The following is a 16,696-nucleotide window of genomic DNA, read 5'->3' as shown; positions in this document are numbered from 1 at the left end:
TAAATGGTCCCTGGTTTAGTTCCCGAAGGGAGGGAACGGGGGACGCTCCGGAGAGGGATGGAAACATCCACACCATCCCTATCGCTCGTCAAATTCGGAAAATCGTTGACGAAATCGATCGATTCTCAGAGACAAAGTACTAACCCAAGTCGAGTAATAACTAGTATACTCATATTTATAAAAAAAAATGTAGATTTACTGAGAGGCTTTACACATATTGTATGAAAAACACAATTATTCATACATGTTAAATTTATTTATGTACAAAAAACATGAAATGAATCAGTGAGTACACGATTACCATACATTAATTAACTCATTCTTTACATTCTAATTATAGCTACCAAGAATAAGATATATGCTATCCATATTTGTATGTATAATAAATATACATACCTATATACATTTACATATATATCAATAGTATCCTAAGGAATAAATTATAAAAAGTTTGATTCCGTTTGCAAATAAATAAATAGTAATAGCATCAAAAAGTTTGTATGAATGTCTGAAAAATACATATTAATTTAATAAAATATTTTGAGCATTTGTCGATATTACGTACATATATATGGGCTATGCATTTTTTCAAACACTATATTTGTAGTTTGTTAATACAAAATAATTGAGCAATAATACAACATGTATATAAATTCTCATAAAACATATATTACATACATAAACATGAATAGTACTACTGATTTTATTATTCTAAACATTTATAATTTCAATAAACTTAAAATAATCTAACTATCGAATTAGTTCGAAAAAAATTACATATGTATTACATTTATAACGAAATAAACAAACGCTCGAAATCAATCCGTAGTACACACACACATACATGGGAGACTTGAATGCGTGAATTTTTGGATACAAATCATCCATTATTAGTGGAAAGACTCCGTTAAGAGATCATCGACGCAATAAATATCACAGTCTCACAAACATACAGTGTCTTGATTTAACGCAGGGACACGTTGCCATTGTTTACGGGACCCCGCACCCCCCTCACCCGGTTTGGTTACGTTACAAATTCGATGTTTACGCCATAATTCGCGAAAACGGTATACATTCGCATCGCGATCTAATTATAAACATCGTTTTGTGTTTAGATTGCGGAGTGTGTGCTTGCTTGCTTTTGCTCGCGGCGAGAGAGAGAGTGCTAATGGATTGAGAGCCGTTTGTTTTAATTCCACACCGACCGAGTGTATATAACCGAATAATACACGGCCATTAGTCATGATTCTCTCCAGAACTATTTTGCGAAAAAATCGCGGTGAAAATAATATAAAATTCGCGAGAAAATGCCCCAGGAGAGATGTATCGGCGCGATGACGCGCGCTCGCGCTTTGTAATGGTTATCAATTCGATCTGTATCTAAACTTTAGTATTTTTTTTGTAACCAACACTCCACTTTTTATCTACTTTTTTCAGTTTATATCAATGGTGGATATTTCTAAATTATCATTTGAATTTTTGGCCATGAAATAATGTTAAATAATGGGGATAATTTAAATGCGCATTTGTCGTAAACATTTCATAAAATTTGTGCGAATTAAAAAAATATACATCATTAACATCTTTATGTAACATTATGTAACATCTGTACGAACAATCAGTGCGAAGAAATAATCATTCTACATATGTATATATGTATATATTTATACATATATATGACTAGTGGTTTTACTCGGCTTCGCTCGGTATTTGTAATATAAACAGCTTAAACATGGCGATACAATCCAATAGTAAACATTCATTTGTTTTTTTATAAAATTTATTTAAGAATCGTTTAAGAAGAATTTATTTAAGAATCGAAATTTATTTAAGAAAGATATCGTCCTCATAGAAACTTTGATTTGTTTTCGATGCTCCCACCCAAACCTTTAAACCTTACATACAAAGTCTATTTCGAAAGTACATATTAGATGTACCTACTTAGATTATAAAACAATTATATTGATGAAATTATGCATACAGCATTTACTATGGCTCTGTTTCATAACGAAAACTCGTCAATTTCAATCAAACAATACCTTAAATGAAAGCTATTGTGTATTTTCATACAAAATACTACCCAAACCAAATGAAATCACACATTTCGCACCAAAACCTATACAACAGTGTAAAAAAATATAAAACAAACAATGAACTTCGACCTTTGAAATGGCTCAAATAAGTCCCAAGCCAGGCGGCAAGCTGTCGCCAATGCGGCTTACAAATTGCACCCTACCATCCGACTGGGGCAATAATGAGGGCCAGAGGGCCACACTCCCTCCCTTTCGGAGTACCGGGGGGGAAGGTACGACCGACCATACGGCGTCTCGCGAAACGGCATTATCACCGTCTCGCGATGGGGTTGACCCTGCCCCGTTTGACCCTATATATGCCGGGGGTGTTGGGGGGGGGGGGGTTTATGCCATAACTGCCAAATGACACCGGTGTGACTGAGCCCTTACGACCCCATCGACCCTCTCACGACCGGCGTCTTCGTCGCCTGCTGACGCGCCGTTAACACGCCACGCGCGCTCGTACGTCATATTTCGCACTCTGGGCTTACATAGTATACACCCTGCTGGATTATGTGTGGATATTATATTATTGTAGGATAGGTAGGGTTGCCGATTGGTAAAAACGAGAGCGAGGGACGCACTTAATCCTACTAATTTGCCGCGTCGAAAAATGACATGGGACATATGCGAGTGTCCAATATGTCGCTTATGTTGGTAGTTTATCTGATTGTATTCTCAGTACTTTGATTGTTTTTACATATTTTTAAAAATATCCATTTAAATATAAGCTCATTATTGGTGTAGGTATTAAACATGTGTGCATACAATTCAGCTATAAATTATTATAAAATATTATACGGAGATGCATTAACGTCAAAATTATTGATCGTTATAAGAATTTCCATCAAAAGTATGCAGTTTAAATTCGTTGCATTATTAATGTTTATATATATTTTTTTAATTCTGAAAAATGTTCACCGAAAGTTAAACGACTATTTTATGGTAAAATTACATGCCTTCTGTTGCAAAAGTGTATTCAATATTAAATCTTGTTTTCAATTAGGAAACATGAAGTTAGTCTGTTCAAATATGTTGCATTATTATGTTGTCAAAAAATGTGTGTCAAAATCTGGTTTCGTATTTTTTTTATATAAAAATGGTTTGTTCAAAGTCGATTTGTAATTAGTTTCTTGCTTTTTTGAATAGCACATTATTCCATTATTAATTTTGTTGATTGAATTTGAGAGATGTTAAAATGACATCGTCGTCTTTTGAACGACCGATACTTGAAAACTTCAAAAGTCACGCGTAAACAAAGATTGATGTTGTTAAATTTAAAAACTACAAAGTAAACACGTTGAGAAACACGCATATGGGCAAACATGTGTATAGTATCTACACACATTTCATTATGTTTTTTTTTTTTTTATAAATTTCAAACGACATCCTATCATTTTACTTCGTATAAATTTTTCCACTCTCTCACTCTCTATCTCTGTGTCTTTTATTCAATTTTATTTTTTGTTCTAAAGTAAACAGAATGTTTCGAATATTGCCCCGTTTGAATCGCTCTCGGCCCAGTCGTTGTTGAAGTGTTTAATCAAACCGTCTACGTTTTCTTTTCAAATATTTCCAAACCCGACAATTGTATAAATATTTAAACGGTGTCAATGTTAAAGCTGCGCAGTCACGCCGGCCGAATATAGACGTTACATAATAACCGGACAGAATTTAAAACAATCCAGACTTTACGATTTTCCCTTTTGAAAAAAAATTGGCGCGAAAGGCAAGAATCTTCCGCCGATTGGGGGAAAATATGAAGATGGGGTGGCGGGAGGAGGGGGGGGGATGAGTAGAAGAAATGAATATGTCAAGATTTGACAGTGCAGACATAAAACACCGGAGCACTTGGCGGCAGATGTCAATCATAAATTACGGTGACAGCTCGGCTGTCTCTGGTGACACGAGTATCATTGGCCGGATCAAAAAACGAACGAGAAGACGACAAAAAAAGAGATAGTGAGGCAGAGGGAGAGAGACGGATGGTGTCCGAGACGGACGGACGGACAGAGATGGGGAGAACTGTCACTTAATGTAGTTCTCGCATGCAACATCCATATATCATCCCGCCCAATGCAATTGTTCAGGTGTGTCCGAGACGAAAAAAGAACGCATCTCTCGAGAGAGCGAGTGAGGATTGGAAGAGGAGGTTTTTTCGAGGAAGAGAGTGAGGGACACTTTTGTGTCTTTGGGCATAAAACGAGTTTCGCTTTCGTTGCGCATTATAGCGATGAAATTGAAAGTGGATGTTTGTTTGTGAATGATTCGGATGGATGCTGATTGTCGTTTGGATTAGGATTCAAATTTTAATCGGAACGGAACTGAGCTACATACATATATGGATGTTTTAAAAAATGATAAAATAGCACGTTTGAAATTTTTCATATCCAATTATATATATATATGAAAGTATTTGATTTTAAAATATTTTTAAAAATTGCATTAAAAAGTCTACTAAAATAACCACAACTACTTAAATAATTTGGTTATAAATATCTTTAAAATGATAAAAAACTAATTTTTAACGCGAATTTGCAACTGATAAACGCCAACCCTGATTTTTATCAACTTATCAAGAATTAAGAAAAATTTTGAGATTATTTTTATTTATTTTAAGATGTTCTTATGTAGTTAGGCATTGAGAAATATCTGTATTAATATTTTAAATGTGTTTCTTCAAAAAAAAAATTATTGCCTGTTATATTTTTGAAAATTTACAGTTTTATAAGCATCAATAAATTATAATTATTTAAGTCAACCATTTTTAAAAAATATATGTATATAAAATATATGTACATAAAAAATAGGTATCAATAAAAATTACAAAAAAGTAATGTAATTGATAACAATTAAAAAATAATATAATATAATGATAATAAAATATATCAACAAAATAACTTAATAACATAAAACAAACACGTAATAAATTAATAAATAAATATAAATAAAATCACAAATGAAATAATTCAAAAAGTCAAAATTCAACTATTTATTAATCATTACATAGATGTATATTATATATAAATATGTTTTTTAAGTATGTATAATCACAAATTTTAGAATGCCCTACGTTTGTGCATATAGTATGTACATAAATTCATTTCAAATCAAAATCCAATGAATTTTTACAGTAAAATATCAATGTCAATGGTTCTAAAATTCTTTCATTACATCCAATTTTTGACTTTTTAAAAAGCATTATCAATTTTCGCTTTAGATTTCTGCCTCTGTAAGTGTGTATCTTGGGGGTGGCGTTAGGTGGTTCCTTTCGCTATCGGAATTATATTCGGTCCATGCCCGGTTGCAGGGCCGTTATTAAGGGGCAATAAGGGCAGCTGCGTTCGCCTCTTGAATACCAAACAACTCCATCTACATAATAAATACGGCGCGTCCGTGGCGAGCTTCCAATCACGAGCCGGCATCGGGACACGCGCTAAGGGCACAAATCATATTTCAATCTCATAAACTGACCAGAGGGACTGGGCGATGGGGGGGTTAGGTGGGAGGTGGTGGTCCACCCGGCTACCCCCTAGAAGACGGCCCATATCCCAAAGCCGGCACGTGATATTTGATTCGGAGTCCCACCCCGTTTTCCACCCCCTAGGTTTGCCCGAATCATAGCGCGGCGTTATTTAGGGCCGAATGCGCCCCGCATGGAAACTGCCCTAAAGCAGGAGCCTGGACCTGGACCGCCTCTCCCGCAGGATGCCCGGCCAATTTCCACAGATTTCCAAAGGGATATTGTTCTTGCTACGGGGTGGACGTGCCTTCATTCCGAAACTTGCGCGCGGCTCTTGTCAAATAATGTGACTACCTTATTGGTCGGCACGGACGCCTAAATAATTCAAACGCCTTCATTCCGACCCCTCCTTTTGCAAGCCCTGAAGGTTCAAGGCAAAAATTTTCCCTTACGCCTATGACATAAAGTTGCTTAAGATTTAATTGGAATATATGTGCCCGGTGTATAAGACGGGGCTAATCTATTGACCAATACGACTTGCCTCAGATGCACATACATATGTACATACATTCATACTAAAATGAACATAGATAGAACGCTTAATAGATAAAGATAATATAAGGTTAGAATTCTTCCGTATAAATATGTATATATGTCATTTTAATGAAATGTTCTTGAAATAAATAAATTTGATGTATTTTACAGTAGTATTGTAAGTGTGATTTGTTTGTTATGAATCGATTCAATTATGAATTGAATATAATGCTATTATCGACAGCCAATTCGGTATAGAATTTATTATGATGTAACTCGTACGAACGGGTGTGTATCGTAAACATTGAATTATAATATCAAATCGTTTTCAATTTAATTAAAAATATATAAGGCAGCCTTAATTGATTCAATATATTAATATAATAATCGTTATGGTTACTTTTATTGACAATTTTAATTGAAATCTTCATATTTGATGGTGTGTTTTGAATTCTTCGGCCGGTCTATTTATGATGGGAATATTATATTTTTTGAAATATTGTGTATGGGTGTTTGGTTTTATGACTCTATCGATTCGTTGCGCGTTTTAATGCTGGTTTTAATTAAGTTTTAACTGTATTAAATACCTGTGCGGTAGTTTGTTGTATTGTCTCACGAGCGCTCTCGCCTATAATCGCGTTCGGCATCTTATGGGTTAATTATTTCTCTTTAGTCTCGACACCCTCGTTTCGCCGTACAATATTTATCCGATTCGATGGAATCTTTTATACTTTGCCGTAGCGAAATAATTAAAAGTGCCGTATTCGAGCGCTTAAGAGACGTTACACCTTCGTTTCGTCGGAGGGGTTTTAAGATTTGCGCGCGCTAATTTGCAATATTTTATCAAATAATTAATTAGCGAGGTCCAGAAGGGATGCCAGACCGTGAAGAAGGAAAGGGGGGCTCTAGAATCCGGAACAGAGGGGTATGAGAGTCGGGTGGGGCATTTATTAAAACGCGACATTACAAAACACTCAAGGTGCGCGCTCCTTCTCCTCCTTCTTCGCATCTTAATTTCCATAATGTCGCCTTTTGCTAAAAAATAATTGTGCCCGTTTCCTCCCGGGTCGGAAATTATTATTTCCCGCCTTTTCTGAGCTCGTTTCTCTCCCTGCCCTCCCGTGTCCCTTCCCGGTTTGCGAATTCGGATATTTCTCGAGAAATCCGCCAACGTGGAAGTAAGGGGCGGTACGGGGGAGCGATCCAGCCGGGCAAATTAACCCTTAATTAAACAAAATCACAATTTATGGGGGTAGATCCGCCGGAGGTGGGCGAACTTAAGGCCTGTTTTCTGCCGCTGTTGAGCGCGATTACAGAACCATCCCCTAACGAAGGGAAGTACCATCGCCAGGTGCTACTGAACAACCCTCAAAAACTAGTACTATGTGGCTAGAAACGACAACGAAATTCAATAAAAATTTAATCTTATAAAAAGTCTAAAACTTCAATACAAAACTCATTTAAATAAACAACGATAGATCATCGTACATACAATGCGGCAAAGATAGGGGCAATTATTATACATCAAATTGAACAACACTACTAATATAAATCAAATTTATAATAGTATATTATTAATTAACACGATATATCGTTATTTTAATTTACGAAAACATTTAAATTACAGATATTTTCTTACAATATTTTTGATTTTCCTCAATATTGATCTTTACATGTACTATACTTTTTATGGTATTGGTTCGTTTTAATTTAACGTTATTGAATTGTATTAAAATCATATTATATCACCATAACAAATAAATTTAATTGAATTTTATCCACAAAACGCAGTAGTATAAGAAAAAAAAAGTTTACATGTTTGGAATTCATCTGTATTTTTGCCGCACCGTCAATACGTGTTGTATACATTTTCGACTGATTATAGTTATTAAAATCGATCGATAGTGTCTAATTCACACCGTATACATTACGCACGGTCTCATAAGGGCACTCGAAATCGTCAAGGGTAAACTAATTCAAGGGTAGCACAAAGTTTGGTCGGATTAATTCGATCCGCGTTCGTATTAGTTGTCGATGGCCGTTAAGGGCTTCTCTCCAGGCGGGTGGGCGAAAACACTCCAGCTTTATTTTATTTATATAAATACATTTTTTTTGTGTGCCGGGGCCTTTATTCGTACGTGTCAAAGACGCTGAATAGCCTATTTAAGTCATATCGCCTATTTCATCTGGCAATTTCTGCGGGATTTGCAACGGTCACTCTACTCACATACATACATATAGTAGTTATAACGCCGAATGTCAACAGTATTGTTTTTCGCCGAGAGTTTTCCCCATTTTCGTTTGGCGAAGAAAATTTATTTTTCGTTTTAAAAATAGAATACCCTTTGAACTTTGCCGGGATATAATTATTTGGTCGCAAATAGAGACGTATCGCTGAATTATCTCCCTTTCGTAGCACATCCATTCAAGTTTGACCTCTCTGAGACTTTCGACGACTACGTCTAATATAGTGATTTATTGATAGGAGTTATATCGAGTTCAATAGATTAATAATGAGAGCATCTATACTTATAATTTGAATTTAGGAAAACTATTTTCAAAATATGTATGTATGTATGTACATATGTACATATGTGCTTTCAATAAATCAGCATTACAATTTGTATGCATACATTTGTATTTCTTCATCCCTTTGAATGTCGGTTTTTAAGTTAGCACATTACCCAAACATTCTCCATACTCCAATTTCCCATCCGAAAGGATTAGGGGTTGACAAAATCGAAGCCATGGCAGAAAGGGTTGCGTTGCACACGAGTTCCAATAATAATACCCGAAAACACAATGATCGCTAATTGCTCTGGGGTGGACGTGATGCAACTCCCACATCCCCCTTTATCCGGGAGAGAATGTACATTATTACATCCCCGACAAGAAGACGAAGAATTAAACGAATCTCGCGAAACGAAAAACCCCATAAATCATTTACAGGGGTCGACAATACGTCACGCCGCGAGCGCCATATTGATTACCCCGATGCAATTGTGTCGTAACGCGTGTTACGACACTGCAATTGCACTTTCTAACCCCCTCGCTACCGACTCGTTTTTAGTTAACCCCCTCGGGGTCTCGTTTCGGCTTCTTTCCTCGGCGAGCAGTGCGTTTGACAGCCGGATAATGCGTAACTAACGATCTCGTCGAATAAAACCGGATATCTACATTGTATGTACCGTACTCGAACTTGAAATGCAATTTTTCATAAACTGGTAGTGCTTTATATGTACAGTATGCAAAACGGGGTTATAAATCGTTTGTTTTCTGTAAGCTGGAATGCGGATGCTGCAGTTTGTTGATTGCGTTGCTGAAGTTCTAAACATTCGTCTAATAAAATACACTAATCCGAACTATGTACATACACATATATTTATCTGTAGAACATTGAATTTCTACCCCGATAAAAACCAATGGTAAATTAACAGTCGATATACAATTAATTCAAATGTGATTGGTAACAAATTTATATAAAAACTAATTTAAATACTATTCAATAATATAAAATAAGGCAAGCCAGTATTTTTACTTCATCTACATACCAATATATCAACTGTATTGTGTTCATGGAAAACTTCAGCCTTAAGATTTTATCTGACTTGTTTCCAGTATAGTTCTCTATTCCGTTGTGTTTGAATATTTTTATTCAATATCAATTCTGTGAGCAAAAACAGTTAGTAATTTAAATACATATATTGAAATAGCAATGGGTGGGTCACGTAGCTAAAGTATTGGACACTAGAGCGATGAAAGAAGTGCTCGAACGGTATCCCAGAAAGTGTAAAAAGGTGCAAGAAAGGTCAAAGTGATGGGTTAATGAAATAAGAAAAATGTGTGGGACGAAATGGATGAGAATTGCCCAAAAACAGAGACGAATTGAAGCGTGTTGGAGAGGCCTCCATCCAGCAGTGGAATATGATGTATTTTATTTATTTATTTTTATACATACAATGTATTATATTTACTGGGAAATCCAAACAGGTAAACCCCAATGCGCCTTTCTATCCAATTTCAAATATCGATAAAAATTACATCATAGAGACATCTGTGGATAAATTTTGATAAGCATTTTTGCTTTTTGATATTCTATATCTATATCTATGTATGTACATATATCAAAAAATATTGAGAATGCCATAAAATATGATAAGGAAGCGGTCGACATGGAGTCATATATCCAAGACTAATGATTGACAAATCATTTTGAAAGGTTAATAAAGTCATATCTTGATATTAGTTTTTTATCAGATGATACTTTCATTAAATAGTTTTAAAAGTTTATTTTCGGAATTAAATATATGTATAATATAATTCATAGTTTGCTTTAGCCATGTACTATATACATGTATGTGTATGTATATAATGTAATAATATTTGAGATTTCACATTAACATAAGCCATTAGGATCAAGTCCCGGCACCAAACGGTCAGCAGTCTTGGTTAATCGAAGAAGGGTTCGCAAACTCATCGAGCTGGGGTCAGTTTATCTAAATTAAGTTTTTTATCATACGGTTCGCAATCGCGGCGTATCCCTATAGGGGTTGAAGGGCGATTGCACAAAATGTGGTGCGCGCGTCAGTCATTACTACTGCCGCAAAAGTCAGTGGCGGCGCAGTCGTGGTGCTGGTATAGATAGCCTAGGCACGAGGCGCCGCTGATGTTTTTCTAGGCAATTTGTTTGTCAGGACATTAATCACAGGACTAGGGCTGCCACGCGACTGCTCCCGTTGCCACCCCTACTCAGGGGCGCATCCTCGCCCACCCCTACACACATAGAGATTAACAATTTTTGCATGCAAGCACGTATTTGTGACGGGTGATTGTTACGAATTCGTTTTTGAATTTGAATTTTGTTTTGTCGTAGTCATTAATGCACAGATAAAAGCAGAGCTTGATACATAACTTTTTTGCAGAATTAAAAATCGATTAACACGGTCATTTACACACTTTGACTTACATATATATACATATATTTTTCGCATAACTATGACACAGTACTATGAACTTATTGAAGGCCAACCAATTACACTGAGTAACAAAAAATCACGTTCTTTACTTACCGGAGCGGAGACTAATCAATCGTTACTATGTTTGACCCACTTAATTCGAATATGACAATGATTTTCGCTAGTGAGATATTAAACCTAGTATTATTGTGCCAAAAGTGAGTATTTGAATCAATATTCAGATGTTTTTTATCGCTATAAATATGTATAATTAATTATAGAACAAATTCTAAAAGTTAAAAATACATACATACATATGTTTTATACATTATTTTCTCGAACTATTATACATTTATTGGACCAGTTCTATATTTCACTACATTAATAAGGGTTGGTTTTCAATTTAAATATATTCTTAATTTTATCAGAACTTATTAATTCGAAATACTAAATATTGAATTGAACTGTTATCCGAGAGATAAACTCGCGGTTTATAGTATGTATCTTCATGAATAGACATACATAGTATGTACGTATGTATGCACATACATACAAACATATTTAGTTGTAAATCAAAAAATGGGCTTACATTCAAACATAAAATGTAATTACAAACATGAATTAAAATTCAATATTATCTATTTAATTTATGAACTATTTTGAAAAAAAAAGAGTCATAATAATAGAGTATTCAAAGGTATTCAAAATCTTGTCAAATATAATATAAATTTCTCGCTTTGAATTTGATTGTGTGATATTAATTAAAAAGATTTTTTTTTTGGGTTTTTAACTTCGGTAGGGCTACGCCCTTTTTGTCGGAAGCCGTGTGTTGTCCTGCCGTAAGGGATTACAATGGAAAGGGCTGAAATTGTCATATGCGAATGCATGCATAGAGTACGAACACCGCCACACAAACAAAACACAAAAGGACCGAAAGTAATCCCTTTTTCTAGATATAAAACTGTGAAAATTTTAATATGAATTTTAACGCGTAATTGCATAACCCTTTACCCACCCCATCACATACATAAATGCAATCAAAATATATGTATTTATTAAATATGAAAAGATTCATACGAGTGTGAGAATTTAGCATAGAATTGTCGATTCGTTCACTGTATTGATTCTGTGCCCTGTCCAATATCTCCGATGGGATTAAAATCGAATGAAAATTGTAGAAATGGGGTTTGTGTACGGCATATATCTATATTATGTTTATGTACGGTTGTAATCTACTCCTATATACATACATATATGTATATGTGGGAAGTGAAAATCTATCCGAATCCGCCGCTATCACGGGGTTATGGTGAAATTATTCATAAGGGGCTCTCCGATACCCTCGATACAACGAAATCATAATATTCGAAGGCAAATGTTACCCTCTCATCCCCCGAAAACCCACATACGTATGAGGAATCTTTATTTTATGCCGAAGAAACGGTCGCAATTTATGCGAGCGCGCGCCACACATTCATATTCGCTGAGAAAATATACGTTACTGGGCCATACAACGGAAACAAACATCGCGCATTCTAAATTTATACCGAAAATATTATATGTATTTATTTTTTTTAACTGCAAAAAATCATTATCGCCAAATCGAAAATTAAAAGAAAAATTGCTTGTCATGTTAAACGGTTAATATTTCATTTTGACGTTAGAGTTTAACGCGTTCACAAAAGTTTTCCTTTTTATTGATGCATAAATATTATTTGAGTGGTGGAATAAAAACCATTAATTAATTAGCCATTTTATAGTACAAACTATAACATGTGTTATTTTATTATATAAATTATACATATATACAATAATTTGTGACTGTTTGGAAAAAAACCAATTCAACATTTTGCTATCAAAAATAGTAGCTAATCTTTGAATCCGTATACATGTGTATATATTTCCTGAACTAAAACAAAAATAAAATTCAGCTCACTAATACTTGTATGAAATATAATTAGTTATAATCATACATCATTTTTATGTATATTTTTTTTCAATTGCCAATAATGTAATTAATAATTTTATTTCTGGAAAATTTTAAAATAACTATCATGAAATGAATCATATGTAAGTTTTTTTTATTCATTGCTCTGACGGTCTATTTTAATGTAAGCATTCAAAAGAGGTTATTTTGTACAGGGAAAAATAGCAATTTATAAAAAAGCCTCAATAAATTCCGAAAATCTGCAAGTTTGTGATATTTTACGATATGAGTGTGTAATGTTTTATATTATAATTTAATAACCAATTCCAAAAATATATTACCTCAATTATTACACGCTTAAAGTGTGCGCACTTTGATGGCTTTCGTAGATATGCCGTGATTTATACGTACAATATATTGTCAAGGTTTCTTGTATTAAGTAAGTTATTGTTTCACCATTGTGACGTTTCAGAATGAAGCTATTTTTTTCCACGTCTGTATCGAGCACCTAATATAATTTCGGAAAACGTTAATGGGTTGTTTATGTCTACTTAGATTATTCATAGTGATTTTTAATTGGTTCTGTCAGCCGACGTGCAACGCAGGAACCATATTTCATGAGACTATAAATCAAAAATGAGCTCTCTATGTAACTACTTACTGCGAGCAGTTTTGAATGACTTTTTGATTTTCTTTTTTCTTATTTTCACATTACACTATTGCAGCCTTAGGGTGTTCTGCGCTATATTTTACACGGGATTATCACAGGTTTTTCTCAATTTTTTTTTCTTTGTCTAGTATGTTTTTAGATGAGACCGCGAACGACACCTCGGGGAACAGTCGCGGTTCGCGTGTAATCATTGCAGACGTATCACTCCATAAATATTCGGGAAGAAAATGTAAAAATGTGTAGACGCGCTTTCCCGCAGACATAAATCGCATTGTCACCCCGCACGACTCTACCCTATGTGGGAGATGTAGACGATAAACAGAGTCGTAACCAATTATTTGATTGAATTGGATTTTCAACTATTGCCTACTTCGTCTCCGTTAATCTGTGAAACTTTTTGGTGATCGAATCTTGATATCTCGATACTAGTTTCAACTTCGAATCCTTCTATATACTGTTCATCATTGATCAGCTATTTTATCTAATCTTCGTTTGCCCAAATAAGATCAATGTGAGCATGGCATTATCTTCAAAAAAAGTGGGAGGTAGCAGTCGTATAATTTGATGGAAGATTTGCCATGATTTTGACTAAAATTACATATATACGTTACAGTATACATAAGTGTACATCTCGTTCATTCATAAATATAAAATTTTGTTGTTTCATACATGAACTTATCTGGCCAGTTATAATGTACCCAAAAGAACAAATTGACAAATGAATGAGCCTGTTAATGCACAATCTATTAGGTATAAGTATTCTCACAATCGTCTGCTCCATTTTATATTTACATACATATGTGGAAATTGGAATTATAGCAAAGTTGTAATACAGTTTAAAAAGGATTTCTCATTTAAAATAACTCAAATGTTCTGCTCAATTTTTTACAGCGAACACCTGGTGGGAAACTATTTGAACAAACTAGTATGTTCATGAACGAACCGGAGAGAACACAACACAGACTGCAATATACATACATATATGCATAGTAAAAAGAGGAACAATTTTTTTGCAAAATAGTGCATTGTTATCATTCGCAACTTTTCGCAATCCACTGCTGCATGAAAACCTCTCTATAACTCTTACACTTCAACACAATTTCCTTAATCAATTGCTACTGTTTACACTCTTTCGGGTACCATTTGGGCTCTTTTTTCCTCTCTTCTAGAAACATGTCTTGTCCATTGCCATTTTTATCAGTTTACTTGCTCCACTATATCAATTATTTCAGATATACATAAAAATGTACTTTTATATATTGTACGATGTCAGAATTTTTTTGAAGGCATATTTTGAAATTTTTCCTAAGATTATTTTATGATTTATTTTTACACATACTCTTTTAATACTTGTTGATTTTTTTGCTTTACTGGTTTAAAGTTTAGTGTGTTGAAAAAAATGTAAAAGGTCGCGCCGAACCGCGCGCAAACAAACAAATTCGGCGCGCGTTGCAAAACAGCGCGGGCAAAGGCGCCCCAGCGAAAAAATACGCTATTTTTTCGGTTAATATTGTCGCGGATAAATCACCGAATTACGTCACGACCGGTTTAAATTTTCCCGAACGGGAATTTTCCGGTGGAAAACCGGTCGTTAACCCACCGCCGGCGTCCATTGATCTGCCGGAGTCAGACGGCGTCCCGCCGCGTCAGCTGTTCGGGACGTTTCGCCGCCAGTACCCTAACCGGGGGGTGGTGGAAAAAAAATTTTTTTTAACGATTACCCCCCTCATCTTGTCGTTTAGAAAATATCCAATTTAATAAACTATTTACGCGCCTGAAGTGAACCAGTGAACACTTTGTCGGATTCGGGCATAAGCGCTCGAAAATCGTGCGCCATATTGCAACCTGCATCAAAGTTTTCCCTCAACATAAAAACCACCTCAAATCAATATTTTATATGTATATATGTATTCATCTATCAAATCATATATCCAAATGTTTCAAAATTATTAATTATTACTATATATATGTATGTATGTATTTTTTTCGTATTAAAATGTGTATTGTCCTATACATATTGCCGTAGTGATGTATCGAGGCAACCTTTTATATTGTCACTAATGTAATTTGAAAATATAAATATAAAATTGGTCTATATTATACATAAGTACATAATTGCTTTTTTATTAAAATATTCTGTTTCTACCCTATCTGTAGTATAAATTTGTATACATATATAAATCTTTTAATATTTTTATTATAATTTTCATTTGACGTTCAGGTGCTATACATCAAAAATTATTACTACTACATAATACGAAAATTCTCACCTCTTTGTATCGCAATTTATTTTTTACTCACATACAACTCTCGTCAAATGTCACTATTGTTATATTGATGCCATTACATTTTTTTAACATCCTGTATTTTTCGCTTTGTTTCAGGTTTATAAACGCGCGGCGTAGGATCGTACAACCAATGATCGACCAATCCAACAGAGCAGGTGGGTTTTGCTAAATGATACCAATAACCACATTTTAAAAACCGTTCAAATTTGACCGTTGTTGACTCGAAAACTACATTAAACACGTATTTGCAACCCATCAATCACTCGCCGGCGACACCTGGACCGTTTGCGGTTAATGAGATGACGAGTTCAAAATTTTTAAGTAAAAAAAAAATGAAGTGAAGTAAAGTGCGATAACGAATAGATGACTCGTATACGTTAGTCGACCGTTCGACCATAAAGTCCCAGTCGAAGGGAAAGGGAGTGATCATTCCTTAGTATGCCCTCGGGACACTCTGTGATCACTAAAAGCTTTCAGAGCCGGAATAAGTACGAAAGAAAGCTTGCCCGGTATGTATGTATCTCTATCGGTTAACGCTTCTCCGCACTGTTGTTCTAATGTACTGTATATGTACCTGTATAAGTAGAATACGTTCTTAGCCATGTATATATCAATTGATTTAATTCAAATTTCAAAGAAGTTAGATCCTTATATTACAGTCCCTGATTCATAAAATTTACTCTCAAACACAGATAGATATGAAACATATCACATCCTTAGAGCACGATAGATATATGTAAGTCTACAATTTTACTATATAAAGTTAATTAGTGCAATTTTGTTCCTT

At 34.7% G+C, this 16,696-nt stretch overlaps 1 protein-coding gene across 1 annotated transcript in view; it reads left to right on the top strand.

Annotated features, from left to right (window-relative positions):
- The window catches only part of hth (Meis homeobox homothorax), a 473,716-nt gene that overhangs the window by 443,021 nt on the left and 13,999 nt on the right, over window positions 1-16,696 (top strand). Inside the window, exon 14 of the mRNA XM_077443725.1 lies at window positions 16,006-16,064. Coding sequence (XP_077299851.1) covers window positions 16,006-16,064 — 59 coding nt within the window. The remainder of the gene's footprint in view (window positions 1-16,005; window positions 16,065-16,696) is intronic.

The sequence above is a fragment of the Arctopsyche grandis genome, chromosome 13 (genome assembly GCF_051622035.1).
Source record: "Arctopsyche grandis isolate Sample6627 chromosome 13, ASM5162203v2, whole genome shotgun sequence".
NCBI lineage: Eukaryota > Metazoa > Arthropoda > Insecta > Trichoptera > Hydropsychidae > Arctopsyche > Arctopsyche grandis.
Note: the sequence above shows the minus strand (reverse complement) of the source record. Positions and strands in the feature narration are given on the sequence as shown.